Here is a 19,963-nt window from a genome sequence, read left to right as displayed (position 1 = left end):
GCAAAAAGAGACAAGTTACCTTATCCCTGTGTTGGAGTCCCTAGAGGATATTCATTCTCCTTAACTTAACATTAGTGGTAAAAGGTTATTTTCCGTAGGTTCTACATATTGCCTCATGAGAAGGAAAAAAAAAATGGATTTTCCAAAGAGCAGCTCAGAGGAGAGACCCAAATTAGATGTTCAGAGTTATTCTCCAGAGGAGCCCTCGGTGACTACCTGGAGAGTCAAGAAAGACCAGCCTTGTAAGCCCAATGCCTCGGGCATGCGTCAGAGAGGCACATTGGGCTTATTCCCCTAACTCCTTGAAGCTACCATCTACTCCAACGCAGCGCTTCAGACAATATCAACCATCAATACTATGGTCTCAGTTTTTGAGCTGGTGGTGGAAGAGCTTCTTGAAAAGGGCCTGTATCAAGTCTATTGGCATCAGTGGAAAAAATATTTGACTTCAATGATCTTTTCATCAGGCTTCACCTCTGATATTCCTGTGTAAAATGGATTGGTTAAATGCTGACATTAGGCCTTAGCCCCTTGTGATTTAAAGGAGGCCTTTTTATAAAAAAGAAACATAGTCCATCACAATCAGCATCTGTGAATCAGGAACTGCTGAATTATTTAAACATTAACTTAAAGTCTGGAGAGTATATACTGAAAGGTGTTAAGCTTGCATGGAAATGTGGGCATGCACTGGTTGACTTAGTAACAGTATATGGGATAGAAGAARCATCTTGCCAGAGAGACAAAACTAGATGGGCACAACACTGATTAGCTGTTTGTTTGCTTGATTTCTTACCCAGAGTATTCCTTTATCTTATTAAGAGTTGGACCTTGTGCAATTTGGTGCATAATGAACTTAACYCACATTCAGGTTTCACTTTCTCCCAGATAAAGGAGATAGAGCAACAAAACCAGCTTTGTTGGTTCATCTTTAGTCTTAACAAAAATCCCTTTAGTCTTAACAAAAACTTCTACGAAGTTTTATGCATCAGAGCACAAAAAGTGGCCAAGAATAAAAAAAAAAAAAAAATGTTATCCACAAACAGTAATTCACAGTTTCCAAAATATATTTTGCAGGAGAGGAAAGATAGTTACAGGGAATTAGCTGATCACTTGCAGAAAAAGCAACAGATGGGGGACCAGGAGGGAAAATATACAGGAAGCGTTTTTTTTTTTTTTTCTACTGATACAAAATATAGCCTTAAGAGTTTCCGAAAGACAGATTTGGGATGCAGGTGTGCAAACACATAATGCATGTGGCTATGTATGTAAATACGCAAGCACACTTGTGGGTCAAGGCTGTACTGACCACTAAAATATTCACTGAAAACTGAGATGGCAAGAATAACATTAGGCAGATGTTGTTTCACAGGAGAATCTTTCATTTTCCTATAATATCAAATCTTGAAAACCTGTCTAACTGAGGAAGGAGCTGGGTRGTGTTTCGCTGTAACATATGGATGAACATCCCTTCTGGGAACTACACTGCAAAGGCTACTATTCACAGGTGAAAGAAAACTGTGACCATTTCTATGCAAAATTTAAAGCAACACAGCAGAAAATTCTTTCACTAAGGAATATTCCAGTACTTACCTGTGAACGAAATTATCTGCTAGTTTCCTGAAGAATTTCTATGGTGATATGCTATAGATATAAGCCAAGATTTGATATGCATCTAWATAAGAAGCAATTCCAAAAAGTAACATGACACACCACCAGCGTTAAGCAGATGTGACCCTGAATCAAGTGCATAACAACATTAGTTAACCCTGCCAAYCGCTTTCAAATGATTAATTTAAATTTAAATACAAGCTAAGATATTTTTTGCACCAGTGCAATCTCTTTTATTCTGCATCACATGTACTAAACATGATACCAAACAGCTTTAGAGTTTCATTTAGTATTTCTGATTTCACAATTAACTACATTTTTGTGCAGGAAGAAAGATACATATATATATAAAGAAATGTTGTATTTCTTTTTCTCTTATATAATTTCAGTTTAAGATCTTCTTTCGTAATAATAATTGCATACATATTTAATACTGCCTCAGTGTGACATTTCTGAAAATAATTGCAACATGTAAATGTTCTATGCAAACTTGTTTTTAAATTAACGTATTACCAAGAGAACTTATTTCATCAATGTTTTACTTTGCTCTACTGATCTGTGAAATATGTTTCAACTCTCTTCCTTTCAAAAGCATTTGTAAAAAAGACTGACCTGTCATTTTTCTAAAATTGCAGGTAGCTATGTATGCTTTTTACAAATTAACTGTGCACAAACATAAAAAGAAAAACAACTTTTTTGGTTTTTTATCACTGTCAAAGAACAAGTAGTAGAGCAAAGCTCAGTACRAATAATTCCCAAATTGCACAATATTCTATAATTTGTTTTTACAACTTAGCCTGTACCTTTACAGAATGTAAGCAATTCATTCAATTACTTTTATATCAATAATTTATGGACAACACAGAAATACTTATTTGGGCTTTTTATTTAAATTAGATATTCAGGATAAATAAAGAAAAATGGGAAGATTTCTGATTTCTGTTAATTTTTATGTTAAAATTACACAGATTCCTTGCAGAATTGTATTCGGAAGACTCCAGACAGCTCTTTTAGCCACATAAGAAAAAGACAGGCTTTCCAAGCATACTCTTTCAGCATCTGAAAAGTTTTGGGCAGTTCTGTGTCCCAAAGGGTGCTTCTTTCCCCACATTCATAATCTTCCTCCTACAAGTTCATGTTTAGGAGAAAGTTCACACAGGTGTTTAGGAGAAAGTTCACTTTCCTGAGCTAAGTTCTCTGACCACTGCAGTGATTCATTGCTGTCACTCCCTATATGAAACAAAGGCAAGGTCAGTTCCTTTTCTGAAGTAATTCCTTCCTTTTCTGAAGGAATCTCAGTGGTCTTCCTTATGTTTGATGATGCAGACTTTGCTTATTTTTGTTTTTGTTGTTAATGTTGGTGCTGTTTTCTCAACAGTGCTCAAGAGAGGAAGACATTTTGAGAGACAAAGAAAAGACTTTAAACCCCTAAACTTCTGGAGATCGTCTAGTTCAACTTTTCACATCCTCCAAATCCTGATCAAAGAAAGGTCAACTACAGCACCTTTCCATGGTAAAAGCACCTTGGAGTTGCTTCTATTTTTCCTCCCTGAACTCCTCTTCAAGAGCCTATCGCCTGCACCAAGGTAGAGCCAAGGAAATGCAGCTGGTGGTGATGGTAACTAACCTTGCTGCACCTCTCCTACCCGCTTGCATACGTTTTCTTTTTCCCTTCTTTCTCTCTCTGTCCTATCATGATTACTCCTCATTATGAGAATAGAGCTTACAAGGTCGTATGGCATTTTACCCCATTTGAGTCTTAATCTCRTTCTTGGGATCATATCAAAACCTCTCCCGACAGTAGATCAGGACTCCTCTCAGTTTATCATCTGCAAAAACTGTTTCTGCCTGGAGAGCTGTTGAAGGGAAGCTTACACCTTTTCGATAGAGCCTGCAGCGTGCTGGAKATTGCTGATCTTACCTTGCCTGTCATTACTGTGCCAGCACTGCCTGGTTTCCTGCCTCAAGACTTTTTTTTCTTTTTGCAAAAGTCATAATTCCTACAAGATTTATGAATGCTTTTGCTCTGCTTGAATACTTACAATTGGTATAAAATATCATGCCAATATTAGGACTTAAATTCTTGAAAACTATTTCCAAAACTGGCAGAATGTCCAACATAAAAAGCTCTAGTTAACGCAATTATTTCCTTATTGAAGACATGTGTAATTATGTTGTCAGTCTTTGCATGTGAGCAACAATTCCCCTACCAGTCAACCATAATAAATGTCTTAATGTAGTAGTCCCAWGTAGGACTTTTTTCCCAAAATCTGAAGGCAGAGGACTTTGAAGTATTTACTGAATGCTTTGTTTAAATTAATTATGCATTTATTATATAAATTATTAAGAAATATTTAATCATCTAAATAATTCAAATGTACTGACAGGTTCTGATCCACATTTACTTAATTCCATTCAGATTTATAACAACTGTCCAAATAATTTCAGTCTTCAAAACATAATCTTTTAAGAATGTCTTGCATATRCTAATTTCTCAAAGACATCTTGGTATACAAGAAGTATTACAAGTATTTGCAAAGTGAATTCATTATTTTCCTTCAAGTCATCTTTTAAAATTAGTAAGCTGTGGTAATTAAAAAATCCAGCAGCTGGGCTGTTACCATTACTCTGAAAAGTTATTGCCACAGCATGACATCTCAGCCATCATTGCCCATAATGTTCCTTTAAAYTGTATTCAGCTCTGCTTCTTTCTTATATTCTTCCAACATCCCTCTCTCCTATTGTTTACAATGTGAAAGCTCTATTTTATGCTGCAGAAGTGTCAGTATTTGTGGGATATGTTTGCACAGTACCTAGTGCAATGAGCTATGCTGGGGTTTACAGYCATGATAATAAGCAAAGAATAGATAATATAAATGCAAGCTACAGTGTCATAAAATGTTTCATAAATTATAAGAAAACACTTAAGAAATTRAGGAGGGAAGCAGAAATGTTTTCTGAGACATTCCTGAGGTAGAAGGCCTGTGGAAGGACACAGCCATGGGAAGGATCCTGTAGTGTTTGGACAAGTTTCTCGTCTCACCACATGCCTCTGGATATCCTCAGTGCAAAATAAAGTGACATTAGAATTGCATTCCTATACCACAACACTTGTCAAAGAGGCATAGCTAAGAGAAATAAACCACCCTAAACATTCTTCAAAAGATATACTCTAAAGTGTCTTAATTTCAAATGATTCTTGCACAAATATTGTAATAGATGGSTTATTTTCAACAATTCCAGGTAATATATGCTATAGCAAAAAACATACCACAGCTATTGCTGTGGTATCTGATAAAACCTAAATGGTTTCATTTAAAACAAAGCTGGGGCAGAAATTCAAAAGAGTGGGACGGGTCAAATGCTCAGTGTCCTCTTGCCCAATGTCCTGTCTATGCCCAGTATTCCTTTCCTGAGAACTCATTCCTGTATCCCTTCATTTTTACAGCCTTGAGGTTTTTTGCTACTCTGGATATAAATTATCGTTAATTTTTTTATTATAAGTATTTGGAGGCAGTCAGCTGGCATCCAGCAGCRTTCTGGTTGTATGTGCTATGAAATCATCAAAATCATCAAATCACCACAACCATCCTAACTGTTGTAAGTGATAACAGCACAGTTTTAGATGTTACATAAGTGAAAGAGGGAGAAGGTATTACATAAATAAGAACATTTGATTATACACAAAGGATATAACGATGCCTATCTGATTCAGTCAGAATTTGTTTTTAAGTGTTAAATGAATTCTTCTGTACTGCTTCAAAGAAAAGATTGTATTATCAGGGAGGAATTCTGTAAAACGTATTAGCCTGGCAAAGTAGGAGTGGAAGTGCTTTATATGCTTGCCTGTCATTTATATTCTTGAAACTGAAAATACAATTTCTTTTACAAGGAATGGAAAGGGGAAAAAAATCTATTGTCCTCTACTTAAGAGCTGTTTTTCAACTCATTTAACTGAACTTCAACTAAAGTAGTCATGTGATCTTTATTTGTACTTTCAACAATGTCTAAAAGTATCATTGTTACAGAATTGTTTTGGTGCCATGAATCCTCTTGATTTTCATAATTTAAGAGAAGTGTTATATAATATTGTTTCTTCCACATGCTGGTATGAGTAGTCCTGTGAATTAATGCTGAGGGTTTGGGATTTTTTTGTTTATTTGTTTTGTTTCACTGTATTTCTTTTCCTTCATTTCCTGTGACTTRGCATTGATGACTTAAATCCTCTAGRGGAATTCAAGCATTTGAAGTAGTTTGAGATTCTTCTTTGAATCAGAATTTGTATGGTAAACCCAGGCCAACAAGACATTTGTTTGACTTTAACAATTTTATTCACTATGAACAGCTGGTCCTTTACTTCACATTCATTACACATTTGTCTCCTTATCTGATCTTTTTCTGTCATATTCCCTTGGAAAAAGAGCTTTATTAAACGACAACAAAACAAGTATGTTGTCTGATATTGCTGTTCTCAGATGGCCTTATCCTAAGAGGACCAACATTCCCCAATGGCTACATCTTCAGCTCCTGCTCACTGCAACACAAACAGGCCACTTCCACACCCAGTTCAGCTTTTACGTGTTAACATTATCATTTCTCATGCTGGAATTTTCAAAAATAATTTAGCTTAYCTTTCAGACTTAGTTTTCAAAATATTTCAGAATTTTCTAGGTTTACACTCTTTTTGYACTGAATGTTCTTTTTATCTTATCTCACAATTCCAGAGGAATTGGAAAAATCCTCTAGGACTCCTGGGAAGTTGTAGCTACCTTGGATCACAAAAATCTACGGAAAGAGGCACTTGCATCCATATTATCTTTTATCAGTGCTTCTAAAATGAGTCTTTCTTCTGTCATATATAGAACCATCCTTTACATACTTTGTGTGTGCTATACACACACAGCATATGCATATATATACATATTGCCTTTACATGTACAAGTACATCTAATTTTCTCTTCTCCAGGATTTATAGAATTTATATAAGGCAATCGCCTCGGTAAAAAGGTGTGCTTCCCTTTGCTCAGAGAACAGAACCTGATAGCAAAGCCAATTATCATGACCCCCTTCTCATTCTTTGTTTCCTTATCTGCCATCCAATGAATCTTTTCAAAGCCTCCTCACTTCTCATTTACCCATTCCCTGTTACATCATAATAACTCTCAGGCTTGGACTTGTCAAGATGTAGTTGACAGCAATACCTGTACAGTATTAAAATGTGTGTGCATGAATGTAAAAATGATAGGATTGGTAAAAGATAGAAAACTCCACAATTGAGAAGATTCTTATCTATCAATACATTAATACAGTATCAGCACAGCTATCAATAYGTTGTTCCTTTTGGTCTGTCTGCTTAAACTATGTACAAGGCCTTAGGAACTGATTCCGTTAGGAGAAAAAAATCATAGTTCCTTCATTGTGCTTATTTAACTAAAAGTCAGCTGCCCTGAAGACAAATGAAGCTGGGTGAGTAGGCCTTGGCTTTCCATTACAAGATTTTTTCCCCACCCCTATCTGTCTGCTCCAAAGAATTAATCTCAGTTTCTCCTTCAGGCCATGCTACCAGTGTGACTTTAACTCCGAACTTGCAATTTAACTACTCCAAGATGTCCATCTTTTCTAGTCTCAGGCTCCATGCCTATGGCAGAARAGATGTAGCCTTGGATAGAACATCCAACCTTGCCTTGGCAGTCTGGCTCTTCCGCCTGCACTGGAATCAGAGATGATGACGGTGCTAAACTACAGTTTGTGGCAGCTCTGAGGAAGTTTTATGTTCCTCAYGGAGTCTGAGGTGGTGGCTTGCATAGCAGAGGGAGGTAGCTGGCTGTGGAAAAGCAGCATTTTCAGGCACACCCATTAAAAACTGCCTGCAGCTCCCAACCACAGCTCATTGGCCTTGGCTTCTTTGTTGCCTTCTCTCATCCTTTGGTGTTTTCCCCACTGCTTTTGTCACGCTCCTGACCCTGTGCTGGCTGGCTGAAAACCAGAACTACATAGCCTAGAAAACAGTAGCTATGTGTGTTGTGTAGTTTTCACTCAGTGGTTTTCCTTTATTTCAGTTCCTAGTAAAGCAGGAGACATTTGCTGTTCCTTTGTGTCTGAAAATGAGAAGATGGCCTTATCCAGCACCTTCACTGGTGTGAGCAGAGTGCCAGGTGATGACTTAATATCCATCAGTTCTTTTTGTTTTCTCACTACAGAYAAAAAATAATAGTGTATTCCTGGATTAGGAGATCTCCGAAGGTCCCTTCCRGCCTCAACCATTCTGTGAACCTGTGAAGTCAGCTCTTACTTTGGCCAGCAAAATTCTGAAAATTGCAAAGATTCCAAAATCTCACTGGATTTTCACTATCTTCCTAGTGAAGACTTTTTTCCTAATGTCCAACCTGAACCTTCAGGACTGTGTAACAGCTGACTGTTGTTATCCTTGCTGTCACTACCAAAAGAGCTTGGCTTCATCACCTTTGTAACAGCCCTTCAGGTCTCTGCKATTAGACCACCTCGTGGCCTCCTCTTCACCAGATTAAGCAAGCCCTGCTTCCCTAGTGTCTCCACAGAGATCATGTGCTATAAGTGCTTCATCATCTGCCTAACCCTCTGCTGAACCTTTCCAGTTTCTCCCTAAAGTGCCTGCCTGGAAACACATCCACAGTTTTAGTAGCTGAACCAGGCCCATCTACCCTTGTTCAAAYTACAGGGAAGGGTTTCCACTGCTCCACAGAACTTCTTCCTATGCACCATCACTTCTGAGTCACCCAGGGGCAAGCTAGAGTCATCTTGCTGACAGTAGCAGTTACACTAAGCTTATTCAACAAGTTCTGGGCAAGATGCAAGTGTTAGGRTGATTAAAGCTATGCCTGTTTGTAGCTGGAAGACTGCACCACTGCAATTTCTGCATTTGGCAAGTTGTTCTCAGAACTCATAGTCTAAAGAGCAGATACAGATGATTTGTCCTGGCCACGGAGTTCTTTCACTATACAAAGTGAAATGAAAATGTTCTGCAGATTTAACCACAATCAAGTGATTCTGTCGATGATGCAATCATTTTTCTTGCAGAAAACACAATCTTCTCTCATGGCTTTGTCAACATAACCCCCAACTCTGTACTGAAAAAAAAGAAGCACAGTCTGGCTAAGACAGAGTAACTAAAGTGTTTTTCTTCTCCAGAAAATACCCTGTTACACTTGACCAGGCACAGAGATAATACCCTTTTTCACTCAGCTTTTGCTAGTTTAGAAACACTAACACTCTTCTAAATGTTCAGAGACAGCCAAATCTTGCACAACTATAATTTTCTGTGAGTGAAATCTTCCTCATTCCACACACGCCAAGAAAAATTACCTCATTTTGAATCAGCTTCTGATTCCTGTTATGCTTCCTACTATGTCTCACACTTCTTGCATAGCATTTGCATAAGTTGCCATTAAAATTTGTCAGCATGCTGCACTATCATCTAGATATAAGTCTGAGCGATGACTGTCATGTAGTTTACTTTCCAGTAACTGCTCTATTGCAATTGGTGCTTTGGATGAGCTGAAAGCAAAGCCTGGGGGTAGCCATGAAAACAAAGTTTTCCCTAGCATTTGAATGTGCTTCCACTTGCCTGCACCCATGTAAAATGAGTTTGCCATGTTTATTCACAGACAGGCACTCATGATGCAGAGAAGAGCCAGAGCAACTCAGCGGTAACTGTGCAGAGCAGCCTGCCAGCTGCTTAATGCCCTAATGCCCATCTCTTTCCYTTGCAGTTTATTTCGATTTTGTCTTCTGAGGAGGTTTTTTCAGAAGCCTAGTCACTCTTGAGCTATTAAAAAAAAAAATTAAAAATTAAGTCTTAAATTAGGACAAGATATCCAGATGTTGAAATAGCTCGACGTCTAGAACTACTTTTTGTCAACAAACTTACTGCCAATAACACCAGACTAATACACTAGAGATGTCCGAGCTTTACTCGAGTAAAAAACTCGAGTTTTGAATGCACTTGGCGTGGAACGAAATGTTGTTTTTAGGCCCTAGCATAAGACTACAGGCGCTTGTTCAAGCCTCTCTCCGTTACGGTCCGTGGGTGCTGCTCTGAGAGCGACGGCGCTCTGGCCGCGAGGTGTCACCCTGCTGATGCTGGTGACTGGAGACTAAGCAACAAATGAAATGGTGCAAAAAAAGGAGGAGAGAGGGAAACCAAATGGGATTCAAAAAAAAAAAAAAAAAAAAAAAAAAAAAAAAAAAAGAGTGAGAGTATACAAAAGTTAGCATTGTGCATTAGTGCATTGTGGAAAAAAAATAAAAAGGAAAAATAATGGAAAGCATGAGGGAAACTGCTTTCATTTCATACAGAACACAGATGAAATCTGTAACAAGAGCAACTATATAGAAAAAAAAATAAAGCTTTAACACAAGAAGAGCAATTGCTCTTTTGTCCCTTCTAAGGCATCCTCCTCGTTTTCTGACAGATGCATCATTCAGTTTGGAGACAATGTCTGTCAAACACCAAGTCAGAAAGAAAAAAAAAGAATACACATATATGTACATGTATATATATTGTCAGGAAGGAAGGACAGAGAGGGGGCGCGGTGGCGGCGCGGCGGGTGCAGCCGCCGCGCGCCGGGGCTCCCGGCGCGGTGCGACCTGCCCGAGGCCGGAGCGGCGCCGGGGCGCTGCCTGCCCGAGGTTCGGCCCGGTTTGGCCGGGCTCCTCGCCGGGGAGAAGAGCGGGGGAGGGACTAGCGTGGCAGAAGCGGCCGGGGAGGAAGAAGCGGCTGAGCAGCTCGTTTCCTGGGTGGGGATTTGCAGGGGGCAGCCGAGGGGGCCGCGGCAGCGCCAAGCTCCCATCAGAGGCGGCACGACACGGCTCGGCTCGGCACGACTCGGCACGGCAGAGCGCGGCTCGGCACGGCACAGAACACGGGAGGCGCTGGCCGCGGTGAGTGGCCGGGGCGGGTAACGCGCCCGCGCCGCGGGCCGGGCCGCCGCGCTCAGGTGCGGGGCGGGCGCGGGACGGGGAGACTCGGCCGGTCGCCCCGCTCCGGGGGCACTAACCGGGGCGCGCCGGGCCGGGCCGGGGCCCGCCGGGTGCCCGGCAGCCGCCGGTGCCGCCGAGATGGGGGAGCGCCCGGACGGGGCGGCGCGAGACGGGGCTCCCTGGAGCGCGGAGCTCCCTGGAGCGCGGAGTTCCCTGGAGCGCGGGACCTCCCCGCTCCCCGAGCTGCTGCCCGTCCGGGACCGGGTGGTCCCGCGGCGCGCTCTGGCCGCGGGAAGGCACCGATCCACACTCCCCTATGCCCAATCTACCGGTTTTCTATTAGGCTTTCCGCAAAGTTCAGCTTTTTTTTTTTTTTTTTTTTTTTTTTTAAATATTAAAGAGCTGGATAAGCAGAGGAGCAGGGAGAGTTACTTATGTCTGCAGTTTCCCGCACAGTGCAGCGGGTGCAGCCAAAGCTGCACGCTTAGACTGAAAAGTTTCACGTTGCAGTTTAGCAGTGAAGCCGCTATCCCGGGCTGTTCCAGTGCACTATCGCTGTGTATCCCGGTTACTCTGTCTGCTCTGCTCACTCAGTGCAGCCTCAGGGCTTCTGAAGGCTTTCCTGAGGAACCCTCTCATCGACTTCCAGAGATGCTTCCCCAGAGCAAGGCCTTTGGTTCTCCATCGGCTCAACAGTACAAGGAGGCAGTTTCTGTCTTAMAAAAGTCATGAGTGACTCCCAGCATCTGAAACGTGGCTTTCTGCAGCAGAACRTGCTCCGCTCTGCTTCGCAGATGTAGCTGGAGGAACAATGTCCTGCAGAGGGGCAGTGCCACTGCTGCTTTCTTCTGTAACTTCGATGACTTACAGAGGACCAAAACTGATTGGGTTTTATCTGTCTCACACAAGACTCTTAATTTGTTTTTCAGATGTATTCTCAAGAGGGAAATACTGCAGATAACTTTTTTTCCTCCCAAGAGCTCATAGGTGTGGAAAAAATGGTAATATAAGAGTCCTGTTATTGGGTGTACCCAAAGAAATAATTTTTTATGCTACCCCTGGATCAAGAAGCTGTGTACTGTTGTAGGTCAGCACCTATATTCCCTTGTGCATAGTTGCACATGTGTAACCCTTATTTCCCTGGGAGAGCACTAGCATTCATTAACATCATCTTTCCATTTTCTCTTTCCTTTTTGTCTCCTGCAGTATAAACCACTAAGAGTGTATTTAACAAAGTGTTAAACATTGCTCTTTCCTCAAAGAACCACTGAAAGTGTCTTTTGAAGCAGCAGCTGGCATTCTGGCTGATAGGTTTTCGGGGGAAGGGGTTTATATCATTAGATTTATGCATCCTTATCAATACAAACCTTTACCTGGAGTTTATTACTAAATTCCTCATTTCCAAATTGAGTGATAGTAGCATGCAAATCAGGTGAGTTAATCAGTGTTTCCACACAGAGCTTCCCAATCTAGAATATGCTTTTGGACACGCAAGTACAGTTGTGTCCACAAAGGTGCATTAGAAGGATGCTGTAAAGTATGGAAGCTGAAAAAAAGCCGCTCTGAAGATAACACGATTGCTCTGTAAACTCAGATAGATTGTAACAACTGAAAGTTTAACTGAGATCAGTACAGAGAAATGTAAGGCAGTAAAGATATGTGCTGCAAGCTGTTTAAAATCTTTAGAACTCACGTTATCCTGAGAGATATCCTTGATATCATGAAGCTTGTGATAAAATCACTAGAACCTCTACCTTCATCAGCTCATGCTTTCTTGTGTACAGGACATACAAACCTGTGTATAAATGTGGAGGGCCATTGGCTGGCACAGCAAAGGGTTAACAGCCTGACCTTCAGAGAGCAGCTCTTGTTGACCTTAACTCTGCAATACTTAGCTGAAAGGTTATGCCCAAAGGCATAACCTATGCTAGGAGGACAGGAAAAAACGAGAAAAGAAATATTTAGGAGAAGAAAACTTAGGTGCCAGAAGTCTGATTGCCTGGCAGAAAATAAATCCTCATACTAGAAAGTACAAGTCTGTCAGACAAACTATTGCAAGAGCCAGATGCAGTTTAAGGCAGAAACAGACAAGTGTCAAATGCCAGTTTGTCAATACGATTTCTCCTAGGTTGCATGGATATGAAGTGATCAAAACTTAGCCATGGGATGGCTGTAGTAAGAAGCTGCCTAGACTTAATGAAGGTATCCACAGCAAGTTATATTTTAGTATGAGACCTTGAGCTTCCAGAGATAGGGGGTTAGTGCATCTTTTCATGCTGTGCATGACAAAGTGATGCACGCACAGGAGCTCTGGGGTTGCAGCGTGCTCTTTCATTTACTCTCTTCTTTTTTGTTTCCTGTTTAAATCTGTTCTTTTTTTTTTTTTTTTCCTCTCTGCTGCTTTCTCCAGGCTTTTCATAGGTAAGAACCAATTTTGTTGCATCTTGTGATTTATAAACAGTGACTATTGGCAGTGCAGCTTGGAAGAGAGTGAATGAAGCTGCAACTGGAGTTTTCTGGAGTTTCTGGAGTTTTAAAAGGGTAGAAACATTCTAAAGACAGACTGATTATTCAGAAGACTGACATTAAAACATACTGGGAACAACAAATTGGAATGGGTTTCTTGCATCATCAAGTCTAGTCCCTTGCCATGATAGACACAAGTTCATGAGAGTCTTTAATGAAATAATGAAAATACGCCTTTATAACATTTTACCTGCTATTTTATTGGAAAGTTGTCTCAAAAATTATTACGGACCTGGACATCTAGCTTAAATACTGTTTTTTCATCAATGATTTTGTTCAGTTGATTCATATCCTGTCTTCGTCTCTGATTTACTTAGAGCTGAGCTCTTGTGCTCTCTTCTGCAAGGACAGGCTTTCTGTTCTCCAGGTCATGGTAACTTCTATGGCAAATGGGTGGAGGAGGGGAAGCAAAATATTCTGAGGGAAAACAGGCCCCAAAGTTCCAGTAGTGCATTTCAAAACCTGCTTTACATCCTGTGTTTGTTTTTCAGGGAGTTTCCGCAATGGAGAAGAGGGAAGGTGATAATTGTACTATTGATCCGAACACAGCTCAAAGCATCAAGCCAAGAAGAAATACAGGAAATCTTAGCAACTTGGTAATGTTTCTGTAAAAAGCAGTTCATATGTCATGCAGAGTATTGCTGTCTTTCATACAATTTTGTCCAGAAAAAAAAAAATGTGTTTCTCTAAACACTGACATATCATCAATACTTCTTAAGTCCTGTCACAATATTGACAGAGAGAGAGAAAAAGATAAGGAACAGTTCATTCTATTTAATCATAGTCCCTGCTAAAAAAAGTACACAAAGTTTGAGCCAGTTAAAAGCTACATGAAGGACCCACTTGCATTCTACCATATGTGAAGCTCCACGTAATAATTTTTGTACAGGGCCATAAGTTTTATCTTTACAGTAATCATCTTTGGAAATGCTAGATGACATTTATTAAGTTTTCCACACAAAACCAAAGTCCAAAAGAACATCTCCAAAAGAGTTTGTATTTGCAGCTGCTGATGCAAAGTAGTTCAAGCAACTACTTCCTATTCTGATGTGAACAATTGCGCAGATTAGAATGCAGAATTAGGCTTTTTTACCAGCTATCATTTCAAGAAAGTGGAACCACCAGGTTAAACTCTGTTCAGAGATGAAACTCAGTGGCTATAGTTTATCTCAGATTCTGTCTTTAATGTATAGATGACACTCTCCCATTTTTCAGGGGCTAGAGCATAAGATTTTCTTAAGCTACACACTCACTGCTTCATGGATGTGTTTTTATCATCAGATAAACATATATTAGCTATTTAGCTATAAAATCCTAGTGAGCACGATACCCCAGCAGGGTGTCAATTCACAGCTTTCATGCTATGAGCAATTATCTTCAAACCTAATAGCGGCACTCCTCCTTCTGGAGATCTAGACATGGGCCACATTAGCTTTTTAGTTGAGGCTTTAGTTCAGCTAATATGTTTTTCTGCTTATATTTTGGTGAAATATTAAATGATTACATATTTAGTATTTAATTTATCATTTCTCAGTTCTTCACCCACAAGCAGCTGTCTACTGCATCAACTGAAATGTTCTTTTGTTGGGACACATTTTTATTTTCTATGTATACAGCTCAGGTACCTCTTCCAGAAGTTGTAACTACAGGACAATCTTTAAATGTATTTTCTTAGTATAAACAGTTTATAACATTACACTAAAATTTTGTGCTAGCTTCACTTAGAATTTTGCTAAGGTCTTCTGTGAAGCTAAAATCAAACAATGTCTTCCTTGCAGCAGAAAATTAATCTTTTTAAACTAAAGTGACGAAGTTTCACATGTTTTATTTTAAGTGAGGAGACTGTTAGATTTGGGGCAGAAGGAAGAAGAAAGTGGAAATTGAAGCTGGAGMCGAAACATGCACGTCTGGTCCAACATGGTGGATCCCAAACATTTCTACTTACATCCCTACTCCCAGAAATCAGTGTCATTAAAATACCACGAGCTGACTGAAATATTGCATTGTTATGTCTCTAGAGTCTGTTGTCATGCATATTATTTGGGTTACATTATTAAGTCTGTATCTGAACTCCTGAAATCTGTAGCACATAACATAAGCTGCAACTGTATCTTCCCATCATGTAATCTTCTCTCATGGTGGGGTTAACTTCCTGGAATGAAAACCTGTTCTCAAATCTCAGCAGATAATGAATGGAGAATGAGAAATCTACACTTAAATTTACTTGCTCAGCCAATGSTCGTGCTGTGTGAAACTATATTTTCAATCTACCTTGTCTTTAATAGCAGGTATTTGCTTGGGTACACAGTTTCAATAATGTTCTGTGCAAACACCATGGTAGTGATTACTGTAGTCTTTAATCTTGTTTTAAACAAACTTGGAGTTTACTTTCTGTCCTTTGCAGAACGTGGATATGCAAGTCACCAATATACCAGAAGCAGCTGCACTTTTTAGTGTACATCAAGCACACCATTTTGGTGAGTTTGAATACTCCCCAGAACAGCACTGCGAGCAGGATCTATTCCCCAATTGGCACCTGCCAATGAAGATAGCATCTGTGATCTCATTCTTAATGTTCATTTACACATCTCTGAGAGACGTCATATATCCTTTTATAACCAGAAAAGAAAATGCTTTCTATAAAATACCAATTCTCGTAATAAACAAAGTTCTACCAGTGGTTTCAATTACCCTCTTAGCACTGGTATACTTACCAGGAATATTAGCTGCTGGTTTCCAGCTGTACTTTGGCACCAAGTACAAAAGGTTTCCCCAGTGGCTGGATAGATGGATGTTGTCAAGAAAACAATTTGGACTTMTCAGTTTCTTCTTCGCCACAATGCACGCCTGCTATAGCCTATGCTATCCAATGAGAAGATCATACAGATACAAGCTGCTGAACTGGGCATTCCAGCAGGTATGATGGGCTCGCAAATGCCAGCACTTCTGCATTGAGAGAATCCTGTTTTGTTAATCCAGGCAAACCTGGATGGAGGCCAAGCTGTTTTCATAGTCTTCATTTGACTTCCAAGCAGCTCCCACAGCCCTGCTCAGGCTCTAGCACTAGTTGTTAAGGCTTGCAGTGGGGAATCAAGAGTTATCACAGCTGTGCCAGTTTGCATTAAATAAGTCACTTGCTTCATTGGGGTGTTCTTGCTTACTGTAAAATGTCTGTAATTATATTTGCCTCACAGGAACATTTAAGTCCTTGGTGCACTGTAAACTTAGGGTAGATTAATCCTCTCTGCACCAGTAGAATCTGTCCACAAACATTGCTGCGTGTACCCCTTTTATACTTCTTTGTCAAGTGATTTAGCCAGCAATGAGGGAGGGTTGACATAAATCACAATAATTTGCATTTGCCAGTGATATGAACTCTGCTGAACGCTGTAAGAGTTTGGCTAATGTACTCTAACTTGTTAAAACATAGACTTTCCATCATATTTCTGAGTCATGTGCTTGCAAAGCATTCTTAAGATCTAAGATGACTAAAGAGTTCCTAGTAATCGCATGCCACCTTGACTGCCATGAGTATTCCAGAATAAGCAATATTCCAGTGTAAGGTGTAAATATATAAGGTATAAGGTATAAGGTATAAATAGCAAATGTACATTTTTATTACAGCACAGGAAGTAGGATGTTATTAGCCTCTTAGGAATTCTGTAAATGGTCAAAACTAACTGGTGAAAAATCTGCAAATCAGTTATCTGACCTGATCTGATCTGACTAGAAATTTCCTTGAGATTCCAGTCTTTGAGTGCAGATCAAGAAATTATCATGTCTGGAGCATACCACACTATGGTGGGCACTAGTAGCCTCAAAAGACTGTTGTAAGTTGTTGTAAATACGAGAAACCTTGACACTATATAATTAAATTCACATCCTTTTCGTCTAGACCTGCCATTGTATTCAGTGCAGCTGAATGTGCAAAGGTGTTGTTTTGGAGAAAAAAAAAAAAAGTAGAGCTAAATGACTGTCCTGGCACGATAACATAGAGGAATGCCTGCTGAATTAGCTCCTTAAAATAGTGCTGTTAATATATTTCCTGTTGTTATAATCTGCCAGATAAGGTATTTAGCCATAGATGGATTTTTTCTTTTGTCAAAGAATAAGATTTCTCCTGCTGTGAAGGCAGGATAACAAGCCCCAGAACAAGTCTCCTCTGGGCCAAGACACTGATGAATTCTGTAAATTCTTCTCACTCAAAAGCCCTCCTTTGCCTGCTGGTGGAAAAAAATCAGAAAAAAAAATATGTTACAATCAGGGACATTCAAACAAGTAAACAAAAATGTTCTTTGGGTTGTTTCCTAATGTTTATTGTGAAAATATCTGTATTTCACAGAATCCTCTAGGTATGCTTGTCTATTATTTTAAATGTAGTGTTCTTGTGGCAGGTCCAACAAAAAAAAGAAAATGCTTGGATTGAACATGATGTTTGGAGAATGGAAATTTATGTGTCTCTAGGAATTCTGGGACTTGCTTTGCTGGCGTTATTGGCAATAACATCAATTCCGTCTGTCAGTCACTCATTGACCTGGAGAGAGTTCCACTACATCCAGGTACGCATAAATGTCATGTTTGCATGTCATCAGTCCTCATCTGTGGAGTGTGTATTATCAGCTAAGTTCATGAGAAGTTGAAAGTAAGAGGAGTTAATGAAACCAATCTAAAAATTTACTTAATACATTTTGTCAGCTGCTTTATAAGAAATGTGCATTTAATTTGTTATTTATTTGGAGGAAAAAGAGGACTGGGCCTCAGGTTCTTAGTATAAAATAGGAAGGACAACTCTAAATCATTTCTAGCTCCTGCTCTGGTGACCAGGAGCATTTGCCCCTTCAGGACCTATTAGTCCAAGATCTCTAGTGTTGGAGGCATTTTGGTCAACCTCTGGGCATTTTATACGTTTCAGGAATGTCCTGTGTCCCATTGGAGGAGGTGATGTAGGTAGACTAGGACTAGCTGGGGCTATTCCTGTACAACATGGGAATCCATAAAGAAAACTACTTCTTGCTCCCTTTGAGGCATTTTGGCTGTTCATTACTGCCTGAGCAGTAACAGGCAGCAGGAAAGTTCGTGAGAAAAATCCTATCCATTAATACATGCATAGAATTTCCATCTGCARTGTTATCTTCACAACCCTTTCATCTTGATAGCCCCTTCAAAAAATGGCATATCGTGAGGAGATATCTCTAAATAGACACTTAATCAAATCCAACTGGTCCTGAGTTTGCTACAGATGTGCTCTTTTTGTTCACTTAAGTATATTTTGACCTTAGTTCTCCTCTATCAAAAGCAATATGAATTGGGGTGGACAGGGGTGGATCTACTGACATTATTATAGTCATACTAGAGTTATGCAAGTGGTGAATTAGGTCCTTGACTGCCAAAAGCTGAAAGTTAAATGACCTACCAATTGTCTGACATTTGAAAACATAGTCTGAATTTGAAAAGTAGATGTGAAATATGTCTTCTGACAATTAAAGATTTGGGATTCTGTTCACTATATGAAGAATTTGTCAGCGCTAGAGAGACTATAAATCAGCAGGTTTAGGAAGGAGTTTCCTAATGTATGATTGCTTTCAGTATTAAATTAGTATGAGAAGAAGAAGAAACCCCAAAGAGTAGTACTAGTATGCTGGATTAGTTTTTTTTTAACAAGTAACTTTTATACTTGAAAATCAGATTCTGTAAATTTGATGGTTAGCACTTGGAAGGGCAGTACCTGACTGATGATCAATACATTTTTTAACCATATCAAGACTACTATATCCATAAGAAACTCATATTTACTGGCTCCTCTAGGAGCCTACTCTCCTTTCTTTTACTCCTTAACTTTGTAAATATCTTAAACCAGATCTATCACTGTAAGTGGAAGAATGAAGGATTTTTTTTTTCTCCTATGGTTGTGTAGTTCTTTTGTTTGTTTGTTTTTTGTCCTGTTACTAGACATATATCTGCTGATACATTTTCCTGATATCAGGAACTGATCCATTTTTTCTTCTTGTGTATGTTAGCTCAGTATTGTAGCAATAGTAGAAAAATGTGCTTCACCTTTCTTTGCTTGTGGTGGCATAGAGGGATAGAACTAGAATCTTGAATTATAGGCCTGGGATTTAATTCAAAGCCAATGTTCTCTTTTTTTTTGACTTCAGTCTGTTTGCTGAGGCCCTTCCTGGTTTCTCTATTTGCTTAACAGAGAAATGTTTTGCTAAGCTTGGAAAAAAATAAGTAACATTTCTTTCTCTTTTCAGAGCAAGATGGGATATTCAGCTCTGCTGCTATGCACAGTTCACGCGTTGGTGTTTGCTTGGAATAAGTGGGTTGATGTTAACCAATTTATCTGGTACACACCACCTTCATTTATGGTAGCAGTTTTTCTTCCTATCCTAGTCCTGCTCTGTAAATGCATACTGCTCCTCCCATGTTTTAGGAGGAGGATACAAAAGATCAGGTCTGGCTGGGAAGCTAACACACAAACCAATCAAACCAACATGACTTCCAGATTGTAAAAAAAATGTGGACATTTCTTGTCTCCTGCATGTAAATAGGCTTAGGTCTGTGAAATCCTCACTTGCCAGCTCTGTTTTCATATTTTGCTTAGATTTTTATTTTCATACTTTTCATTTCTGCTTCAGGCATATGCGCTATTTGATGTTACTTAGACTCTTGCTGAGGCAGGCAGTAGAAAAGTTCATTTTACAGTTTAAATTATTAGACACTCTGATATTTGTTTTCTTTTCTCCCGATTCTCCTGCTTTTCAATCCAAGTGCTTCATTTGCTCAATACTATTTCAGTTGTAAGCAAAAGCAATCATAAATCACTGTTCCAGATGACCACAGAAAGTAAATAAATGGCTACAATGGAGAG

The 19,963-nt window shown here is 39.6% G+C and overlaps 1 protein-coding gene across 1 annotated transcript; it reads left to right on the top strand.

Annotated features, from left to right (window-relative positions):
* Positions 1–13,589: 13,589 nt before the first annotated feature.
* STEAP1 (STEAP family member 1) lies at positions 13,590–19,604 on the top strand. The gene is made up of 4 exons (XM_026039469.1): positions 13,590–13,688; positions 15,497–16,009; positions 17,487–17,651; positions 19,347–19,604. The coding sequence occupies exons 1-4, from the start codon at positions 13,596–13,598 to the stop codon at positions 19,602–19,604; spliced, it is 1,029 nt and encodes a 342-aa protein (XP_025895254.1). The 5' UTR covers positions 13,590–13,595.
* Positions 19,605–19,963: the final 359 nt, after the last annotated feature.

This window comes from Nothoprocta perdicaria, unplaced genomic scaffold (assembly GCF_003342845.1).
Source record: "Nothoprocta perdicaria isolate Ctin4 unplaced genomic scaffold, notPer1 scaffold_23, whole genome shotgun sequence".
NCBI lineage: Eukaryota > Metazoa > Chordata > Aves > Tinamiformes > Tinamidae > Nothoprocta > Nothoprocta perdicaria.
Note: the sequence above shows the minus strand (reverse complement) of the source record. Positions and strands in the feature narration are given on the sequence as shown.